This window comes from Scomber japonicus, chromosome 7 (assembly GCF_027409825.1).
Source record: "Scomber japonicus isolate fScoJap1 chromosome 7, fScoJap1.pri, whole genome shotgun sequence".
Classification (NCBI taxonomy): Eukaryota; Metazoa; Chordata; class Actinopteri; order Scombriformes; family Scombridae; genus Scomber; species Scomber japonicus.
The window spans coordinates 14,492,050-14,513,757 of record NC_070584.1 but is presented as its reverse complement, the minus strand read 5'-3'; the positions used below and the strand labels follow the sequence as shown (position 1 = coordinate 14,513,757).

Here is a 21,708-nt window from a genome sequence, read left to right as displayed (position 1 = left end):
AATGGCAGTATCTTTTTTTATTACTTTCAGTTTGACACTGCCAGTGTTCTACTACTGTGCAGCCTCCCAGACATCCCTGTCAGTAACACGAGGCAAGCTGAGAGGAACTATGTTACCCATTGTCTCATGGATGACAGTGTCAGTGTAGGGTGGGCTGGCATAGTCCTCGATGGATATCTGTCTACACTGTCCAATCACTCAGTTGATCCCAACTTGATCAATTCAAGTTCACAACACACAGGAGAGAAAAAAGTGTACGGACACAGCTTTGTGTGTTGGGGCATTGTCATGTAAAATCAGGGAAGGTCCTTTACCAAATTGTTACCACAAAGTTGGAAAGATACTATTGTCAAAATGGACTACAGTACTAATAAGTTGTCTGCCTTAATAGTTACCTTATTCCGTACAAATGTGCCACACCCAAATAACACCACACAAGTGACACAAACTTGGACTTATACTTACTGTGGTGTGTCCATATACTTCTGGCCATCATTTGATATTTCCTTCCACCTGTAGTACCACTTTTCAGCACATGATGGTAGTATATAGTCTCATAACTTGAGCAAAGGAAACATGAAGACCACAGTTAGTCTGCTGGAAGATTTTGACTTCAAAATAAAATATACTTGTTGACTACATATGTACTTGAACAACTATGAGTGTGAAAAACTGCTACTTAACTGAGTAAGTGGAAAAATAAAATATGAAGAAAAATAAGCTTAAAATCAAATGGCCACGGAAGCACCCCAGGGATGAATCTTAGACAGGGAAAGAAATACAAGTGCCTTGTCCAGGCAAGCATGATGTTTCTTTTGATTTATTTTACAATTTTTACGAGCAAACAGACAAATAACAATGTTATCTGTCGCCTCTCTTGCCCTAGTAAAAACCATAAGCCTGGTGCTATACCTGTCTACCATAGAAATACATTCACCTCTGTTCTCCAAGCTGCCCAGTACCCTCAAAACAAAAGCATTAACCAGTACTCTAATCAACTAAAATTAAACTTATATTATCATCAAACTAATTAACGTTTAATTATTACGTTTAACAAGAACAACAAATAACTCAAATTATTGATATGTAGTTGAGGGTATTTTAAATGTAATCCGTTACAGTTACTGAGGGGGGGAAAAGTGTAATTAAATTACAGTTACTTATGAAAATGTTGATGATTATAAAACAGGTTACATCTTAAGTCAGGCCTTTAAGATATTGCTCAGGAGGAGGTTTTTTTGGGTGTTGGTGAACGGGAGATTTGTTTTGAAAGTCTAAAAACCGGAAGCTGCGTAGTGTGGTTTCAGAGACTCACCAGCGTCCTCCAGCAGTCCACATTTGACAGCCGGGTCACCTTAGGACAAGGACATCAAAATCATGGTTTTCGAGGAGAAAATGATCATGAATGGAGAGCCTGAGGTTGTTAGTAACTTTTTTTTAACACATAGGAAAACTCATCTATGACAGGACAGTAACGTGTGGTTATTTTAGCTAGCAAGCTAACACAGCACTGCTAACCTAGCTTAGCATGTAGCATTAGCCAACATCCACACAACAGTGATAGCTCAGAAAGACTTTCAGCTAAATCACAATGACATATTACATTTGAATCGTTCGTAATGTTGGCGTTGAATGTGTAGATTAAGTTATGTAGACACGATAGTTAGCACACAGTGGTCTGATGTCTGGGAATGAATGATGTCATTGATTTGGTTGTCTTGTTTTTCTAGGAGGAAGAAGAAGAGGAGGAGGAAGAAGATATGGTGGTATGTTAATGGAAGACCCTGCATCATGAACAGAATGTGTTGACAGGCCCCCTGTATCATTGATCATAAGCCTGACCACCTTTTCATTGGTAATATATCACATTGTAAAGTTAGAAAAGACTATTTTGATCGAGCCAGGAGGAACTAGACCCGACAAACAAAAAAAGGGTGGGAGCCAATGTGGACAAGAAATGGACCTCTTGTTACAGTACATGGGGGTCGTTTCAGGTCTCCTCCATTGCCACCCCTCCCCTCTGGAAATGTATCTATAAATATGAGACCTTTTCCCCCAATCTTCAAAATTTACCATTGGAAACTTAATTTTCACTTAAACTTTTCAAACCTTCCACAGTTTTTCCATTATTAAGTTTATCCTGGTTGATACCACAAGAGCAACTGAGGGGGAAGCCTGATCGTCTACTGAATATGTCTCTCTTATTGAAGGTCACTCAATATGGTTCATACTTTAAATGCTGCATTATCTGTTTCAGGATCCTCTTGAAACGATGAGACAGAAGTGTGTAGAGACAGAGCACTGCGTCCACACTCAGGCGCGTCTGGAGGAGTGTGAGACAAGAGTTGGCTCTCGGTCAACAGAGGAGGATTGTACCGAGGAGCTCTTTGACTTTCTCCACGCTCGGGACCACTGTGTAAGTGTGGCATACACCAATTGACATTAACATTGAAAGAAAGAAAGAAAGCCAAGATGATTGACTTGTTATTGTGTTAATGACATGTTTGAAAAGCTGTGCTAGCATAGACAGTAAAGCTACAATAACAGTGGCCCTGGTTCATGCTAAGCTAATTTGGAGAACCTTTTACTAATTACTATTGTAACAGTTTGGTAATTTCATGGTCATCCGAATTATTCACAGGCCTCTCATTATTCTGGTATAAGGAGTTAAGCACAGATGACTTCAACACATTAGTGACCTTTCTAAGCAACAGTGTCATTGATTATTCACCTTGCTTAGCCACATTAGAAGACACAAGACCATTGAATACAGGGTGTGCTTCTCAGTATGCATCACTATTTAAGAACAGCTGTAGACTCATTTTAAAATTGATCGTATTTATAGCATTTATTTTCTTGATTAAAATGACAATAATGTAAGCAGTAAGACCATTGGTATTCTGACTATGTGTTCAATCATAGCCTCAAATATAAGCCACCAGCATTATCAAGAGCCGCCCAGCAGATGTAGCTGTTTTGACTGTATTAAATTAGCTACGTTCAAAACTGGCATCATATTGATTTAGTGCTTCAGAAAGCTTTGTTTCGCCCCATCACTACACCTCAAAAATAACATTAATCTTTATATTAATGTTGGCAAAAAACAAACATAATAAAAATAAAGAAAATATCTACCCAGTATCTGTAAGTGAGGCTTCACTTGGTATAGCTGGCCTTAAATCCAAAAGGTGGACTAGCAGCTTTATGCACCACCAAGAAGCTTCCTTTAATGGCATATGGTAAAATGTCAGATTAACCTGACATTTTGCTGAAATACAATTTCAATAAAATTCCACATAATTTCAGTTTTGCATGTCTTTCACTTATGAACAGTTCAATAAGCATTAGCTGGGGCAAAACAGTTTGAATTGTACAAAAAAATATGACAGCATTGTTTATGATATTGAAAGTTATGTATTTATCTCAAATGATGACTTTGTACAGTTTGTATATAGTTTATGTGCATTAATGAATTTCCTCTTTGTCCTTTTGTAGGTGGCACACAAACTGTTTCATTCTGTCAAATAAAATCCATCCTGATTGCTGCACCACTGGCTGATGACATTCTTCAAATAAAATATTATGAGGAGAATATGGTTTTAAATACATCCATATGTGGATCTGCTGTATGTTGTAACTAAGTGTAATACTATATCTGCTCATGTGAAGAAATCAAAGTATTTAAAAAGGTAATCTGAGTACACATTTATTAAAGTGAATGGCTTGAACACCTTACCACGTGTCACATTTTTGTTGGATGAATGACTGTAAGTCCAATGAAAGTGGGTAAATGAGTCATGTAAAACTGAACCTGCTAACTGATCCATCTTAGAAATAAAGTTAAGATTAAACTGTAACGATTTTGTTTTGAAGACCTAGTAATAAACACCTAATCTGTAGAGTTTGTGCAGGGCATTATGGCATATGGAAATAGAAGGGAAATCATTTGCAGAAATGTCCACATTTAGTTTGCGAAATATTTGGCCAAAAGTCACACTTTGCATTTAGCCAGAGAAACAAGAGGGAACAAAAACACTGTTAAAGGACAGGATGTTCCTTAAATAAGTATTCAATGATTTGTTCAACAAACACTGAAAATGTTGCTTTGTGATGAAAACATCTTCATTCATCAGAGGGTTGGCTATCATTTAACTGTTGTCTCTGGTGAGCCAGCAGTGTTAAGCGTTGTCTTGCAGATGTAACTATTTTGACTGTACTCAATGAGTCATTTTCAACATTTGCTTCATATTAATTCAGTGCTTCAGAGATTCAAAAAGGAAAAATGACACTGACAAAGAACAGAATGTGACTTAAATAAACAGTGGTAATGGTTTGTTCTACAAACACTGATAAAAAAGGTGCTTAAGGCAAACCCCAGCATTTATCAGAGGGTTAATGCTCATTTAACTGCTTACTCAGGCTAGTTGTAGTCTGGCCATAAAGGATAAATTGAAATTATTTTTCAAGTCTGTCTACAGCTCACATAAATGCTATATGACAGAGATTTCATAACTGTGAGCTCTGAATGGAGTAGGCTACTCCAAATGCTGCACAATTACGCTAGGTGCAGCTTCGGTGGCAGCAACAATGGAGCTGGAACTTGAATCTGAAACTGGAGTTGTTGTTTTGGTTGCGAAGAACCTCAGTATATCCATTTTCACTCCTGTCAGGTTTTGGCGGCTGGCAGACTCTACTTATGTGAATTTGAATTTGTGCATGCAGCGTGTGAGGGAGAGACGGGAGATGCTCACACAACAGCACAGATCATGGTTCTGTCTCTGACAGCAGTACATTGAAACAATATGTTTGTGGATTTAAATTTTTTATGTTTATTGAGTTAGTTTGTATTTATTGATATTGTGTTACAGAGTTCTATTTATCTAGACCACCTACTATCTGTACATCATAACTAGAACAAAAAAGTGCCCGGCCACCAGGGGGAGCCGGGCATATTAGAATTTCTACAGGACTACTGCAGACCAGGTATTCTATATCTCCTATACTGTAATGTCACAATAAGACTGTAAGATCTGTAAACCTTGTGCGCCACAGACAAACCAGTCAAGCTTTCACCATGAAGGTCATTAATTGGAGGAACCTGACCACGGAGGACAATATTCAACAGGTGTTGGCTGAGAGAGCCATCCTCTCCTACACCCAAAATCCCTACATAGTCTCAATGCTGTGTGCATTTGAGACCAACAGAGACCTCCGTATAGTCATGGAGTATGTAGCAGGTAAGAAGGTTGTTTGTTCAGACAGGGATAGAACAGATAAATGAGCTTTAAACTGACTTTCCTCTAGTATCTATGGAGCTCATCCATGCTACCCACCCAACATACACTGAGAACATGTTTCCTGTCCTTCTAGGTGGAGATTGTGCCTCCTTGCTGGAGGAACAGGAGCATTTTTCCCTGAAGATGAGCAGGATGTACATAGCCGAGACGACCATGGCTGTAGAATACCTGCACAGCTATGGGATCATTCACAGGGACCTGAAACCTGCAAAGTGAGTCATCAATCTGTCTCATCAATCTGACATGTAGAGTTAGAGTTTGGTGTATCATCTAACATGAGACATGTGTCTGCTTTCCTCTGTTGTAGCATGTTGATCACTTCAACCGGCCACATCAAGGTGACCGATTTTGGCCTCTCAAAAATTGGTCAACTGAACATAACCCCAGATGTTCAGAAAGCACCGGTAATGAGGATTGTGCAGGAATTCACGGACAAAGATGTAAGTCTTTGATTTTTCTCTTCTGTGCTTATTTGAGCTCAAACCTGGATCGTTGTTCTAATCATGTTCTGTTTCCTACCTTCAGACAGTGGGCACTCCTTATTACATGGCCCCAGAGACCATACTAGAGGTGGGTAGCACATCATTGAAGGTAAGAATCTTTACTTCAGTTCATCTCTTTCATTCCATTTTTTTTTACCAAAAGTTAGACTGAATACTCCTAAAAATGTCAAATGGTGTTACTACAAAAGAATGATAAATATATGGACACAAAAAAACATCATTTACCCTTCTATATTTAAGTCATGCTAGCAGATCTAAATGAATCTTTCTTTATTTTAAAAGATGATTCAAAATGTGCATTATCCTACTTTGTGATTTCCATGGGACAACATGTGGTTGAATTTCTTGTTTCTTTTACTTTGAACTTGTTTAAAGATGTTTTTCATTCAGTGTTGTTTTTTTATGATGAAGTTAAACTTTTAATTCTGTTATTGGATTACTGATATGTGCATTTTGTTTTTTCTCAGATGACATCATCTGGCCGGAGGGGGAAGCAGCCCAAGGAACTGATGCCCAGGACCTGATCAGCCTTCTCCTTCAGAAGAATGCCATGAGACGTCTGGGGACAGGTTAGTGTCACATTCACTAATGATGAAGACGTGGATAGAGACAGGATGGGAGCTGATAGGAGACTTGTTGTTTCCTCACATTCACAATTTTTTGTGTGGATTTACAACGTCTGTTTGTCTCATTTGTTCTCCAGGAGGAGCAGGAGAGGTGAAGGCTCACCCGTTTTTTGGAGGTCTCTGCTGGAGGTTCCTTATGGACGAAGAGCCTCCATTCATCCCCCAGCTGAGGACTGAGGAGGACACCAGCCATTTTAATTGTAAGTGCCAACACACACACACACACACACACACACACACACGTTTTTTCTCCTTTTCTTTAACTTAATGCATGATGGTTGTTGCTGTGGTTTCTACAGCCAGCATAGCCCAAGAGTGCCAGGAGAACCAGGAGAACCAGGGAGACAAGGAACCAACTCTGAAGCTGCCGTACCTCTGCTCGGTGGCCCACCGCTTCACTGAGGTACACTTTTTAAATCCAGCTGCTGTTTGACACTGTAAATCCATTTCTCTCTATCAAAGACACACAAGAAAATTATCATTTTGATGCTTTTCTTTTGCAGGTTTATGGCAGCCCGGAACATCTGCCTGCTCCAGTCGCCTTCAACCAGATCGTGGTGACAAGACTGGTGGAGGAGTACGAGGAGTACAAGGAGTATGAGGACGAGGAGCAGGACTTTAACTATCAAGGTAAGTTTAATCATTATTTTGATGTTCAAGAACGAGATGACGACTCTTGGGAGCAGGAGTCCAATGAGGAGAAGGAAGAGGACCTTCAGGAGGAGCGACAGCAAAGACGCCGAGCGACACAGAGGAGGAAGAGCGAGAGAAAGAAGTGGAGGAGGATGAAGAAACGAAGGCGGTGTACATGGAAGAGGAGGACTTGCCTGAGGAGGAGGAAAGGACCAAACAGAGGACAGAGAAAAAGAATAGACACTGTTCCATCACCATCCCTTCATCTTGTCCAAGAGAAGATTGACACTGGTCTCCTTGACAACAGAGACATAGAGGAACAGAGGCCAGCTGTTGAAGACTTGACTTTTTCTCTTCCTCCTTCTGCTGCCAACAACATATGTGGGGAGGTTTTTAGGAGGTGCATGAGGACTTTGAGGAACTTCGTGTGCTCTCCTGTGAGGAAGAGGAGGAGGAAGAGGAGTGAGTAGAGGAGGTCAGACACAAGCAGGAGGAGGAGGAGTGTGTAGAGGAGGTCAGACACAAGCAGGAGGAGGAGGAGTGTGTAGAGGAGGTCAGACACGAGCAGCAACAACAGCTCGCTCAAAGAGACCGAGAGACAATGAGGAGGAGGAGAAGTTGAAGTCTTTGTATGCTCTCTTTACTATTTCTAGTTTATTTGTCTGTTGCTATGGAAACGTATTGCTGTCACGCCTGAAAAAGAAAAATAGATCAGCATTAATGAGATAAATAGTATATTGTTATAATAATAATGATAATGATAATAACAATAATTTTAATGATGATGATAATGATAATAATGATGATGATAATGATAATGATAATAATAATGATAATAATTATTATTCTAACAATGAACTTTGGATGTTTACTGATACTCATTTTTCTTTTTCTGGCATGGCAGCAATATACTTCCATAGATTCCTTTGTTGTGTCTTGATTATCTTGTTTTTCTTTTTCTTTCCTTTCCTTGCAACTTAAAAAAAATAAAATAAAAAAATAAAAAAACACTGGTTGTAGATCAGCTTCTTGAACTGAACACAACAATAAGAGTCATTTAGGACGACAGCAGCTGAATGAAGCCGTGAAATAAAGCATGTGTCCTCATCACTGTGTAGAGACCTCCATGATCATCTACAGCATGTTTACCATAAAACTACAGACAAAAAAACATAATTACAAGACTGACAACTCACACACGCTTTGATTCAAATAATAAGCTCATTAATAGAAAAATGTGTCAGTTGAATGCTAGTATGTACAGAACAGTAGCCTAGTATTTTCAGGAAATGTGTGTGATAATATCTAAACATGTGATTCATAGAGAAAAGAAGAAGAATATTTTCATCAGATCACAAAGTAACATAACATGTCAACATAAAATCGAATATTCCATCGTTTATCATATTTTATCTCACAATGTAAAAAACATCAGTAGGCCTATCACAACACTGTGTTTCCACAGAGCATGAAAACCTACACAAAATAGCAATAAGAACAATAATAATAATAATAATAATAATAATAATAATAATAAAATGTTATTCAACAACCATATTAATTAGTTATCGTTAGTATAGTGGACAGTATGGGGAGGCTCCTACACATATTTCTAAATTAACTAACCAAATGAAAAATCAACTCAGTTCATAATAAAGTTCTCAAACAGTGATCGAAACTATCTCCACCAATTTTTTGGCTCCCAAGAAGGCACTTTAGTGCGCGTTTTTCAACAATTGGGACAGGTGGGGGGGGGGGGCATCCCCCCCCCCCCCCCCGCCCACCCTTGTGCACACCACTGATGCCACATTTACAGTCTTTTTAGCATCAAATTCCCTCTTTGTGTTTCCTCAGACCGTGTTTCCCTGAACTGTGGCGCAAGTATAGTAACAAGAAGAGGAACTTTCACTAAAATGACTGTAACGTTGAGTTGACTCATTTGGACAGTAGAAGCTTCATATTAACTTCAGATTAACTTTTTACATACATTCTTGCGCAGAAGGAGCTTTGTAGTTTTTGTCCCCCGACTTACATTGTAGTGCATTATAAAGGGGTCTTCTAGGACCAGTATGAACAGGAGGAATGATTATGTAAACAAACAAACAAAAAACATATGAGTGCTCTTTTGGGCAGCTGATTGATATTATAAGAACGACTAACAAAACTGAACCCGTGCAGTATCACCTTTCTGATAATAAAATTAATCTCCTTACTGTGCAAACATGTCACGTTCTTGCAGAGTCGAGGGAACGAGTAAGTAGCCTATTGAAAAACAAAAGGCGTATGTGGTACTACTATCAATGTGAAGTGAAATCGTTGAGTGGAAACGAGGTTTCCTATTAATATCAATGTCAATTCATAGAAAGTAGGTCATATATGCTAATTTAGAGGGCTAATTTTGACATTGTGCATCAGACTGTCCTGGTATTTTCTGAGTGGCATACTGAGACGTGTACTATCAATGTGAAGTGACGCTCTTACCGTTATGGCCGATATATAGCCTACATGCACCGCAAAATAACGAGGCAAAGTTTTGCATTTACCGATCGGTCTGTGTACTAATGGCGTAGGTGTTTAAACTCGTCTAGTTGAATGTATTGAACATTCAAAGTGACTCTGGCGCCCTCTACCTCACCTTGTTGCTACGCAACAGCAGGCTAGTTCCCATGGTGTTGTGCCTGCAATTTAAGCACTGCCGCCAGAAAAAAAGTCCCTCCCGGGGAACCTGCTCCGATGAATATGTAAGTAAAGTTAACCTCGCCCACCTGTCGGCTTCAAAGCTTTGTTAGCTCCAGTCGCGAGACGCTTTGTTTAACAGCAGTGTGTCTGTGTTAGCTTAGGTTAGCCGACGTCGTTCCTTGAGCTTAGAGGGAAAACCATGGCAAGTGCTCAACTGTTTGTTCATGGACTGGAGGTGGACAGCCGGACAGCAGCACTGCTCACCGGTGCAGCCTGCGTTATGGGAGCTCTGGTCGTACTGGTTCGGAGGGTCAATAGCCACCAAGAGGCAGAGAAGAAGATCCAGAAAGCCAGAAACCGGAGGGCTGAGAGCCTGCAGCGGGCCGAGCAGGCTGTGCTCGAGTACAGAGAGTTGGTAAGAGCTGTGAGGGAAAGTTTAAAAACACCTTATTATTTATTCAGATGCAAAGTTTAGTTGTTTATCATCAAAGACTGATAACGTTAACTTAATGGATTTGTTTGTTGTGAACCCGCTTATCTGGGCGTGAACAAGGGACAAGTGAACAAGTGCAATTACATTTTATGCCTACAGTATAAGAGTTACTGTTTGACAGGTGACAGCTGGCTTTATAGGCAAGATAACGTTTTTGTTGTTAAAGACCCTGGACTCATACAGGTGTTGGTTGGTCTTGCTCATATAAGACCACCAGTCAGGTTAAAGTTTTGCAGTGCTACTGACTGGGAATTTGTTGAGTTCAGTCATCCTGCCCTAACAGGTTTATCAAAACCAACATCAGAATGATAAAGAGCCCAAGAAAGTACAGCTTGTACACACGCGCTCATTAAAAAATGTACATTTTATATCATATATACCTATAAAAGAAACAAACAACAACTGTTTTGTATATCCTGTCTTGTATTTGCCACTTTGCCTTAAATAAGGGGAGATTTGAGCTTTTACTATTAATGTTTAAGGGATCTTTAAGGTGTGTATGTAAGATATGTGCAAATAGTGTACACAATTGCAGTTCATTCGATATTTGTGAAGAACTATTTTTAAAAGGTATGATTATTATTTACTGTGTGAACTCATTTTCCAAACATATGCTGCTATGCTGTAATAACTGTCTGTGTGTGTGTCTGTGTCTGTGTGTCCGTGCTTTTCTAGCATCCACTGACTGACTCGTCTCATATTTTGACACTGTCCTTGTCTGAGTTGACAAAGCAACTACAGGAAGGCTCACTGACACCCGAGGAGGTTTTTTACTCTTACGTGGAAAAGGTGAAGTACCAAATGCAGCCTACATGTATTTACCACAGAAATGAATTATCTACTTGAACCTTCACTGACTCATCTGTTATACATTTTTAAATTGATCTACCAATTTTTAAAATACAGACGATAGCCAACATGACCAGAAACCGGTAGATTTCGGTGTTCCATTAAAAGATGGCTGATGACACTCCTTAATCAATGATTATGAAACACACACACAAAAATCCTGGGGTTTTGTATCAACACATTTGTTATTATATGCTCTAATGTCATACTACAAGAAGAAGAACCTGTACCCTTTTAATGTTTTTTCCGTGAAGTGGATGAATGCACTTAAGATAAATATTTGTCTATGTTCTAGTATGTTTGCCAGCTTTCCATGTTTTTTTACAACCAGTTTGTTCGGAAGAGACAAAAAAATTTGAGCCAGTCTGTGTGTTGGGTTTTTTCCCCATTTCCCACAGGCTATTGACGTAAACAAAAAGCTGAACTGCTGCACAGGGATTTTGCTGGAGAGTTTTGACCAGCTCAAAACTGTTGGCTCCAACAAGGACGGCCTCTTGTATGGCGTTCCAGTTAGCATCAAAGAGAACTTTGCATACAAGGTAATTTGTAGTTATATATTACTTTCACCATCACCGAATGGCAATTATACTGACAGCATTCTTTATGTAGTTCAAGTTTGTGTCTTTATTGACTCTTATCTAATGCTCGCTTTGCCTGTTTTTATATTGCCATACAAGAATCATGACTCTTCTTGCGGTGTGATCATGAACCTGGAGCAGCCAGCTCAGCAGGACTGTGTGCTTGTTGAAGTTCTGAAGAGACAAGGATCTATTCCCTTTGTGAAAACCAACCTGCCCCAAGCCTTACTAAAGTAAAATATTTCATGATCAAGTTATAACAAAGTGCGCACTAATGCAATCCAGCACATTGTTTTTCTACACATGCAAAAACAATGATTCCCCTTGCTTATCTCTCTTTCACTTTTATTGCCTCACCTCCAGTTATGAGTGCAGTAACCCCATTTATGGGGAGACAGTTAACCCGCGCAATCTCCAGAAGACCCCAGGAGGTTCGTCTGGCGGGGAAGGGGCTCTCATCGGGGGAGGAGGCTCCCTGCTTGGTTTAGGCTCTGATATAGGGGGCAGCATTCGCATTCCTGCTTCATTCTGTGGGATCTGTGGCTTCAAGCCAACAGCAGGCCGGCTAAGGTGAGTGTTTCTATTCATTTAGTTTTATGAATTGCCATTTTACAGTCATAACACTTTTTCTGAGATGTTTTCATTCTTTGTGTTTTGGTCAGTTTAAAAGGTATGAAGTCCACTTGTCGAGGGCAAAAGTCAGGTAAGTTACACTTCAAGTTACAATTATCAATACCTTGCAGTACTGCATGTGTCTTCTGCAAGATTTGATCGGCTCTTTCTCATTAAATTAGTGCTGTCATCTCCTGGACCCATGGCGAAGGATGTCGACAGTCTGGCTCTGCTTATGCAGGCTCTGCTCTGCGACTACATGTTTACCCTGGACCCCACTATTCCACCTGTACCTTTTAATGTGCAGGTGTGTCCTCATCTAAGGGATTCATATTATTGCCCAGTATTGTTTTTGCATTTCACATTAGATTATATTTTATTGAAGGGTGTACACTATACAGCTAAAGGTTTGTACACCTATATATATATATATATATATATATATATATATATATATATATATGTATATATGTATGTATGTATGTATGTATATATATGTATGTATGTATGTATGTGTTTGTGTGTGTTATTGCCCACAGATTAATTTGAAATTAGGTTGGTGTATTTTCTTTGACAGCTGTGAAATTGCTCCTTGAACCAGTTTTCTCAGAACCAAAAATGGGTTATGAGATATTCCAAAGCACAGTTTTTCTCTAAACTACCTGGAATATTTATGTAATTGGGTTTAAAAATATTGTCTCCTCTTGTCGAGAGGGAGGAGGGGAGATGTGCTGCTAGAATATTAGGGTGATAATTTTATGGTGACGAAGAGTCCCTTGAGGTTTGCTGCTTGTTATTTGCACTATAGATGTTTCCTCTGGGGAATATGCTCTGCTGTGATATAATGAGTTGAGTTCACCTAAAGAGTGATTGTGCAGGGGAAATATTACATTCCATGTTTGCATTCATCTATCATCATTGTTTTAAAACATATCCTGGATATGGTACTTTAACAACACATTTTTAATTGTGCCTTGACATTAAATTTGACAGAATGAAACTATATTGTCCTCAGGCATACAAGAGCTCTAAACCTCTGAGGATTGGTTACTTAGAAGCTGATGACTACACACAACCGTCTCCAAGCATGGTCCGAGGCATCAGGGAGGTCAAAGCCCTGTTAGAGCAAGCAGGACACACTGTAAGATCACAATACACACAGACATGTACATAATATATGGTCTACTACACCCATGTAAAACGTGACAGCATATACTTGTTTTTAATGTTTTTCTTCCCTTTATGTCATTTGTGCATGTAGTTGGTGCCATACAATCCGAAGATCATCGACATTTTACCCGAACTCGTGGTAAAAGGTATCCTGGCAGACGGAGCTACCACCCTGCTACAACAACTGTGAGTTTTATTACCTTTATCTGTCCAGGATGATCTCTTTTGTATAAATATTTTTCAAGTTTTTGACTTTTTGAATACTTTATATTCAGAAGCTGTATAAGACCTCAGGTGGCTGCTATTACATCAGGCCACATTACAAACCCTTTAATTACCCTCCACAGATGGTTTTACTTTGTGTAAATGATCTTTTATCTTTTCTGTTTTAGGAAGGGAGGCCCTGTGGACCCCTGTCTTAAAGCACAGGTTTTCCCTTACTCTTTTCCCAAGTGGTTGAAGAAAACCCTCTCTTTCCTCGTGAAGCCTCTGGTGAGTTTTGTCCCTCTTTGACAGACATACTGTATATCAACAGAAACAAATAAGAATAAAACATTTTTCTTAAGGAAAAAACAAACACTGATCTGTTTGAGATATATATTTGTTGCTGACCTCAATAGTGACATGCATGTGTTAAACCTCAAGGATCAATTCTTGGAACTGTTCTTTTTTCACTATATATGCTGCTGTTATTTTGTATCATATGCCACTGTTTCATCTTATTTCACTGGTATGCAGATGGCATATAGTTTTATAACTGTTCAACAAGCTGGGCACACTATAGAGCTGCTTAGCGGATGTGAGAGATTGGATACCAGAACTTTTCCTCTAGCTAAGAACCAGGGTGTTATTTTTGACAGTGACAGGAATAGTTCTATGATTAGAGTAATACACCCTAACCCTAATTATGTTTTACACAAATGGGATGAAATGATAAAGTGATATTTCATATCTAAAATGTCAAAGGTCATATTTGCTCTAACATCATAATTTTCTGCTAAAACACTTTTATAGCCATTGTTCTATTCCCTAAATCAGGAACAAAAGGAGAGATTGTGAACATATTTCACATTTGGTCAGGTAATAATTTGATGACACTAATCTACTGTCACGGCTACAACTTTATGTTCTATCAGAATCAGGCCAAACTGGCCAAGCATGTAAACACATACAAGGAAAATACACTTAATTTATTTTATGAAATTACTTCAAAGTCTTATATTATCTGTCCTGACAGACATGAATGTAAACTGCAGCTTGACTGGTCGGTGTTGGCATTCAACCACGAGTTGGGATTTCAAGTGGTTTTACTGTTGTTAAATCTTTATGGGTGATTTTATACATAACTCTTCTCTATGCTGTTTTTTATTGTTTTTTTATGCTTCTCCTGCTGCACCTTGCTCTTGCACCCTGTTCTTTAATCTTGTTCTCGATGAACAAAAAGTGCTGTACAGATAAAGTTATGTTGTTGAGTATGGTATTAGTTTGAAAGTGATTTTGACAGCTGTTTGATAAAAAAATGAAACAATGATGTGTAAAGTGTGTTTGATGTTGTTTTTGTCTTTTGCAGTTTCCTCGTGTGTCTGTGGTGCTCAATGCCATCTGTGGAGTTGGGTGAGAGAATAATCAGGCTTTTTTAAAGTTGACAGGCTTTGAAACATTATCACACAGGACATAACGGGGGGATAGCTGCTGATTCTTTGTTTGCCTTGTTTTAGATCTATTCCAGATCTGTGGAAGCAGCATGCTGCTGTTGAGGTACGGTGGGCTGACAGCCAATGATGCTTGTGCACATTTGAATGCATAGAAGGTGAAATTGAATTCTTGTGTTTTCATTAGGACTACATTCATGAAACGATAGCAGAGTGGAGAAGATGCAACATAGACGTGCTGCTGTGCCCTATGATTGGACCAGCCTACAACTTCCTCTACTGCGGCAAGCTTACCAGTATGGTCCACTAAATCTTTTTTTTGTGTGTAAGACCATTGTGTATGACTACAGTGAGGTACAAGAGACAACAGTGTCCATCCATCTATTTCCTATAACTCTAACCCTATAATATCATCTGTCTGAGAATGAGCTGAGTGTTGTCTTCAATGTTTTCTGCAAACTTAATATTAGGTCATGTATAAAAAGCAGATCACTACACTACCTATTGTAGTAGTCAGGGAGTTAGGAAGCAGTCTATCTATAGTTTTCCTGTTTTTAACAGTGGCATATGATTTTTGTTTTGTATTTATGTAATATATCGTGTGGGGACATTGAATCCATAAAAATAGGTAAAAACAGCAGTATCTTCTCCTGTAAAGTAGCTCCAGGCTCACCGTATAGATATGGAACAAGAAAAAGTTGCATAATTTTGAAACAGTGAAGCAACAGAAGTATAAACTTCTGTGTTGTCTATATCCACACATCAGACTAATGGAGAAATTAACCAAACATTGACGATACTTTGTCCATAGAATGATAATCAATTAGAAAAATGGCTGAAACACTTCATCTCAGCACTGTATGTCATCATTACCACATATAGCAGCAACAATAATCTAATTAATATAAAATGTAGCTAGTAAAACACATTGAATGACCAATTTCTCCTTTTGTTTGTGTGTTCACTCCTACCAGGTGCTCTTAGTTACACAATGCTTTACAATCTCCTCACCTTTCCTGCTGGTGTTGTTCCTGTTTCTACGGTGACGGCAGAGGATGAGGAGGAACTCAAGCACTATAAGGGTATTCATCAGGACCCCTGGGACAGGCTCTTCAAAGAGGTAAGTGAAAGGTGACTTTTAAGAGACATAAAAATAGATATATAAACATTTTGATTTAGAGCTGCATATGATCATTTTTAAATTATTAATAAGTCAGATTATTGCTTTTTTGATTAATCATGAAATATTTTGGGACACTGCACTGTTTCAGAGTGAAGTTATTGAATTCTTGGTGAAAATAAGGTTGTAGCTCGTAATCAACCTTAGAACAATAAGAAAGAGGTCTTGTTATGTCCTCTCAAATTGTTGAAGTCTTAAGTCTCAGCATGTTTGCTCTTGTTGGCCACCACCAAAAAGACAAATAAAAGCTGCAAACTGTCTAATCCAGTATGAGAAGCTGGAACTAGACATTCTTTGGTATTTGTGCTTAAAAATGTTTAACTATCTATTAATATTAGTAATATAGTTGCAGGTCAGTTTTTAAATCTGAGCTAATAACTAATTTCTGCTGTACTAATGCTCTACCATTACATGACTGTATCAGCCACAGTGACAGGTCTGAAAACAGACTGTAGTTCCACAGGTGGTCAGCAGGTGGAGACAGTGCACTAGGGTAGTTCTGTTCGACTGAGCGCTCTCTGTGTTTGTGCAGGCTGTGCTTGGAGGCGAGGGTTTGCCCGTGGCAGTGCAGTGTGTCGCCCTGCCGTGGCAGGATGAGCTCTGCCTGCGCTTCATGAAGGAGGTGGAACAACTGGTTAAACAGAGCAGACAGTAAGGCCACAGGTGGAGCTGCTGTCTTCAGGGACTAACTTCAGGTTAAATTTTCTTTGGGTCCAATGTGTTAAAGTGAACTCACAATCAATGAGCTGTTCGGAAATCATTTTCATACAGATGCTCTTTTAAATAATGAGGAATAAGTGTGCAGTATGCGAGAGCTGAACCACATTAAATCAAACTCAAATATGAGATAACACAATTAATAATTTTCAAAATATTTAATATTTATTAAATCATTAATATTATTTTATTGGATTGGTTCTACACAAAATGGACTGGCATCTTCTGCTCTTTGGCTCTTAATAAATTATTAATAAAGAAAATATGCACTTATTTTTTGCTCTTGTATGTTAAACTGATTGACAAAGCTCAAGAGTTTAGCATTTCATTTCATTTGAATTGTACTTAACTTTAACATTTGGGTTTTTTAGTATGTGCTTTAGAAATAAGAGTGTGACACATACGATTTATGATCTTTAGTGGGCTTTTTTTTATTGTTTTTTCCAGGATCCCATTTGGTTGTTCTGTTTTGCCACTACTGGTACTGTTGTAATATTTCACATAATATTGCATGAACAGGCATACAGGCAATCAAAAAATAATTGAATTCACTTCATCATGAGAGAAAAGGGCACAACCACATGTAGCAAATTTTTAATATTAGAACTGAGAATATGTTTAATATGGAAAATAATTCTTTGTCTTCTTGACCATGTTTGTATCTTTACAAGACCGGACAGTTTCATGTCAAATGAAGGCCGAGAATAAAATTAAGTAAATGATTTCTCACAGAAGAACCCCTGCTGTTGTTTGTTTCTACACTAGAAATGTTGAAATTTTCTTTCAAATGTTGGAATTATACAAGTCACCAATAACATACAGTTAAGATGATCCATTGTTTTTTGTTGTTGGAAATTTAATGAACTAAGTTTATAATGCATGTTGCGCCTTTAATGCATCCACCAGCTGTGAGTGCACAACACCTTTTTTTTTTTTAACCATCGTCTTTATCCTCCACCTCTCCCTCTCCATCACTGTGCCACAGATGAGCACAGATCATTTTCATTCTTACTGTGAGTGATTGTTGCATTGATGCCGTAACAAGAAACAGAAAAGAAATAAAGGAGACTAATGACACATGGCGCCTCCATCTACAAGGCCAGCGCACCATGTCGTCATATTGTGATTACCCTGTGCTATTGTAAATATGTGTTTCTGTTGGGTTTACATAAATTTACATATGTTTTTAAACTCTCCTGGGATGGGAAGCCATTAGGGACAATGTTAGTGTTTTCCATTACAATCACCCACGTTTTCATGCTACCGTCTCATAGAATGGAAATGGCCGTGTGCGTACGGTAGAGGAAGGAGGGCACATTAGGCGAGGAGGAGAGCTGGAATTGAGAGGTTGTTCTTAGCATTATCTGTGGCACATAGAGAGAGAGTGAGTGGCTCTCGCTGTGCCACTCAGTCAGGGAGCATTAAGCTTTAAGAGGCAGTGAAGAGACTCAGGTCTTCAGAGGGAACTTGACATTGTTCATAAATCCCTCAGGATCTGAGACAGAAGCAATGACATATACACACGCACAAATTCAGCTCTCAAACTGGCCTATTAAATGCATTTACCAATTACAATTTGGCAGGCATGTATTTTAATTCATATATTTCCATTTGTGTATTCACATTTATCCTCAGAGCAAAGATCAAAATAGAATATGAACTGATTACATTAAAAAATGCAACTATTGACAATCAATTGAGGCCCAAATAATATCATGCAAAAGAATACTCATCAGTTTGGCATGTAAAGCAGTGAAACATACTGCCAAAAAGAGAAACACTATTTAAGAGAGAAATTTTGACTTTCTAAATTATGATTTCCACATCCACTCCTAATGTGCATGATAACACTTACATATTACAAGCATAACACGTCACGTTTGTAAATTTGAAATGTGTGTAATTGTAATGTGATTTTTGCTGTTAGGGTCAACTGTCTAGGAAAAAAATAGAAAATTAGTCAATTTTGATCAACAGAAAACATTTACCTTTTAATGTTTATTAATTTAAACCCTCCATAAATGGGAAAAAAATAAATTATCCAAGCAATGCATAGTATGAAATCTAATCTAACAGGATTTTTCCCTTCAATGTTAACCAATTTCTCGATGGTAACCCATAACTCAATTTTTTTTTTTTTTACTTGAAACCTTTAAAAGTGTTTTTTTTCTTCAACAAGAAGCCAAGATTGATAGTCGAGTACATCTGCACATCAGTGAGGATTACACAGAGTTCATTCACTCATAATGAAATATAAGTATCAAGTGTTGGGAGGGAAATTTGATTTACAGCCTGCCCATCTCACAACAAAAAAAACATAGATACAAAATGTGTATTTGTACTGTAGGCTATATTTGGGAGTTTATGGATGGTGCATGGGTTCATATACACTGTACATAATATGGTAGATCAAAAGTTATATTTTGATATTTGATCCTTTCTGGAACTAAAACGTGAGATAATATATTTTAATCAATCCCTATGACAGCTAATGTGACACTGAAGTACAGGCCGAAGCTCACCATATAGTCACATTAAAAAATAACTCTTCATGACTGACTTAATATAGTCCCAAAGCAAACAAAAGTGTTTCAAATCAAATCAAACCAAGTGACTTGTACCGTGAAAAGGTTGCTAGTGTTGTTTATCCCACCTGCGTGCAGCTTTTTGCAAATTTTAGCTGATTTCAACTCATTTGTTCTGATTTGAATGTCAATATGCTTGAGTCTAGTGGCTCTCATTGAGCCTCCACAATAAAATGCTAACAAACTTAAACAAACTAATGGTGTACCATGTGTGGAGCAATGGTGAGTGAAGAGAGTTAAGCTTCTAGCAAGGATTTGCTACTTAAAGATTTTTTTTTCATCACTGCTAGATGTTATCTGATATAAAATAAGTATAATCGATCAATATAATTGCAAGAAAACTTTGGAAATGTCACGATGTAGTCATGATGGCATATCCAGGACTTAAGACCACAAAGTCCAAAAGAAAGTTATTTGGTATGTACTGTTATGTATTATTATATACACTAATAAAAGAGTTTGTGAAGTTAGAAACTGAACAAATGCATCTGGCCAAAGATCAGCCTGTTGTAATCGTAAAGCAGAACCACACTGCACTGCCACTGACATACTGTGCCCGCCTCGTGTAACGTCTCATTGATAAGAGCAGCAAAGACCTCATTTACAGAAACCTTAGGCTATAAGATCAGGTACTTTAAAAGCCATCCAAACACATTCAGACCATGCCTGTGTGCCAACAAATAAAACACCTTGATATCGCCCCAACTAAACTAGGATGATTCTGTCTTAATGTCCCATTTCAGGGACCAAGGAGCCCATAGTCTTTATGGCCACACAGAATTGCAGGTAGTAATGTTTGACACAGCAGGGCTCCTGCCTTTCATATGATCAAAGTGACAAGTTCAGCCTGCATGCATCCCGAGCCACTTACAGGATACATCAAGAAGCAGCAAGATTGGCAGCTTTTAGGTCTTTGGTCCATTTCATCAGCCATTACTAGCAGCAAAGGCGACGTGCTGTGGAGGACTAGTGGGAGGAGGGGAAGACAGATTAACAGACAGCTGATACAGGTGTATAGGCGGTATCAAACAGCAGCTCTGTCAATACAGCAGGCTCCAAATTTCTTCAGAAGGGGCTGGGATCCCCAAAGTATGCCCGCTGATTTCACTATGACAGGATTAACTGCTAGCTCTGTATGATTTTCTCAGATTCTGTGACTCAACAATTCAGTGATCCACGTTCTATCGGCTTTAAAGGCCCCTATCCCAAGTTTCAAAAGCTTACCCTTCGGACAAGGGACACTCTTTTTCTCCCATACAGTTCCGCTTTCCCTCTTTTGCTGCATTCAGTTGTTCATCAGCCCCCGCATCCTCGCCAGCTCTCCCATCCTCCCGTCCCACATCTGCTAGGTTTGAGTTTTCCTTTCTTTCCTTCAGCGCCTTGCCTTGGCCCAAGGCCCTTATAGCCAAATTGGTTTACATTGGAGAGATAAATGCTCTGCAAATGCGCTTAAACACGTACAGTAAAAAATGCAGACAGTGCGTGTCAGGATTATCACCCAAGTCAGGGGGAGAAAGGAGAGCGTCTCTGTAGCACAAAGCTGGGGAGCCAGAGTGAAGCCTGCAGATATAGTCCGTCTCATCCACTTCTCAGGAGAAAGAGAGGAGGATTTAGCATTTGCATGCTAGTCTGTAATTCCTGGCATTATATAACTTGTCGCCAACAATCAAACTCCTGTGGTATTGTGAAAGTATTGTTTCACATGGGTGAGCAAAGTGTGGAGTTATACTCTTTGGGAAAGGGGTTTTGGTAGTGCTGCCTGGTGGCAGCATGAAGGCAGTCAGTCCAAGTTTCACAGAAGAGACCACCCTAAAAGCTTAGTCAAGAATAACTATTCTGTAACACAACCTCAGGACCAACTAGAGACGGTGCACTTCATAATCCTCTCAAAATCTTCAACTTGGGGCATAAATGACTCACCTGAACATGGCGAAGGATATGTTGGAAGAGGCTAATCCAGAGTGCTAAAGCATGCAAAGAATGTTAAAAAAAAATTAAAAATCTTCAGTTCAGGTCCAAAGCTTGACCATAAAGCTGCTAATTTATTACATTCTTAATTGCCTTTAGTATTGATTTTAAGTCAGTTTTTGCACCACCTTTTTACAAAACCACATGTGCACTGCTCATATGTGAA

The 21,708-nt window shown here is 38.8% G+C and overlaps 2 protein-coding genes across 3 annotated transcripts; both read left to right on the top strand.

Moving 5' to 3' along the window:
* Positions 1 to 1,303: 1,303 nt before the first annotated feature.
* LOC128361585 (cytochrome b-c1 complex subunit 6, mitochondrial) lies at positions 1,304 to 3,735 on the top strand. 2 transcript variants are annotated; one of them, XM_053322098.1, is made up of 4 exons: positions 1,304 to 1,419; positions 1,731 to 1,766; positions 2,258 to 2,416; positions 3,496 to 3,735. In XM_053322098.1, exons 1-4 carry the CDS (start codon positions 1,378 to 1,380, stop codon positions 3,526 to 3,528), a joined length of 270 nt encoding a protein of 89 aa, XP_053178073.1. In that variant the 5' UTR covers positions 1,304 to 1,377; the 3' UTR covers positions 3,529 to 3,735. The 2 variants fall into 2 exon arrangements, with proteins under 2 accessions (XP_053178073.1, XP_053178072.1); XM_053322097.1 differs by having other exon boundaries at positions 1,304 to 1,422.
* Positions 3,736 to 9,937: 6,202 nt separating this feature from the next.
* LOC128361841 (fatty-acid amide hydrolase 1) lies at positions 9,938 to 16,984 on the top strand. Its single transcript, XM_053322407.1, has 15 exons — positions 9,938 to 10,153; positions 10,907 to 11,020; positions 11,479 to 11,619; positions 11,758 to 11,891; positions 12,022 to 12,228; positions 12,321 to 12,361; positions 12,453 to 12,577; positions 13,286 to 13,411; positions 13,532 to 13,626; positions 13,833 to 13,932; positions 15,011 to 15,054; positions 15,159 to 15,198; positions 15,280 to 15,388; positions 16,067 to 16,212; positions 16,805 to 16,984. Exons 1-15 carry the CDS (start codon positions 9,938 to 9,940, stop codon positions 16,925 to 16,927), a joined length of 1,761 nt encoding a protein of 586 aa, XP_053178382.1. The 3' UTR covers positions 16,928 to 16,984.
* Positions 16,985 to 21,708: the final 4,724 nt, after the last annotated feature.

Excerpts from the sequence above, each read along its gene's own strand:
- LOC128361585 (XM_053322097.1), top strand. The coding sequence starts at position 1,378 with ATGGTTTTCGAGGAGAAAATGATCATGAATGGAGAGCCTGAGGTT. Across the intron at positions 1,423-1,730 it reads TGAATGGAGAGCCTGAGGTT|GAGGAAGAAGAAGAGGAGGA; the intron begins GTTAGTAACTTT and ends TTGTTTTTCTAG. Across the intron at positions 1,767-2,257 it reads AGGAGGAAGAAGATATGGTG|GATCCTCTTGAAACGATGAG; the intron begins GTATGTTAATGG and ends TATCTGTTTCAG.
- LOC128361841 (XM_053322407.1), top strand. The coding sequence starts at position 9,938 with ATGGCAAGTGCTCAACTGTTTGTTCATGGACTGGAGGTGGACAGCCGG. Across the intron at positions 13,933-15,010 it reads CTTTCCTCGTGAAGCCTCTG|TTTCCTCGTGTGTCTGTGGT; the intron begins GTGAGTTTTGTC and ends TGTCTTTTGCAG. Across the intron at positions 16,213-16,804 it reads GGGACAGGCTCTTCAAAGAG|GCTGTGCTTGGAGGCGAGGG; the intron begins GTAAGTGAAAGG and ends GTGTTTGTGCAG.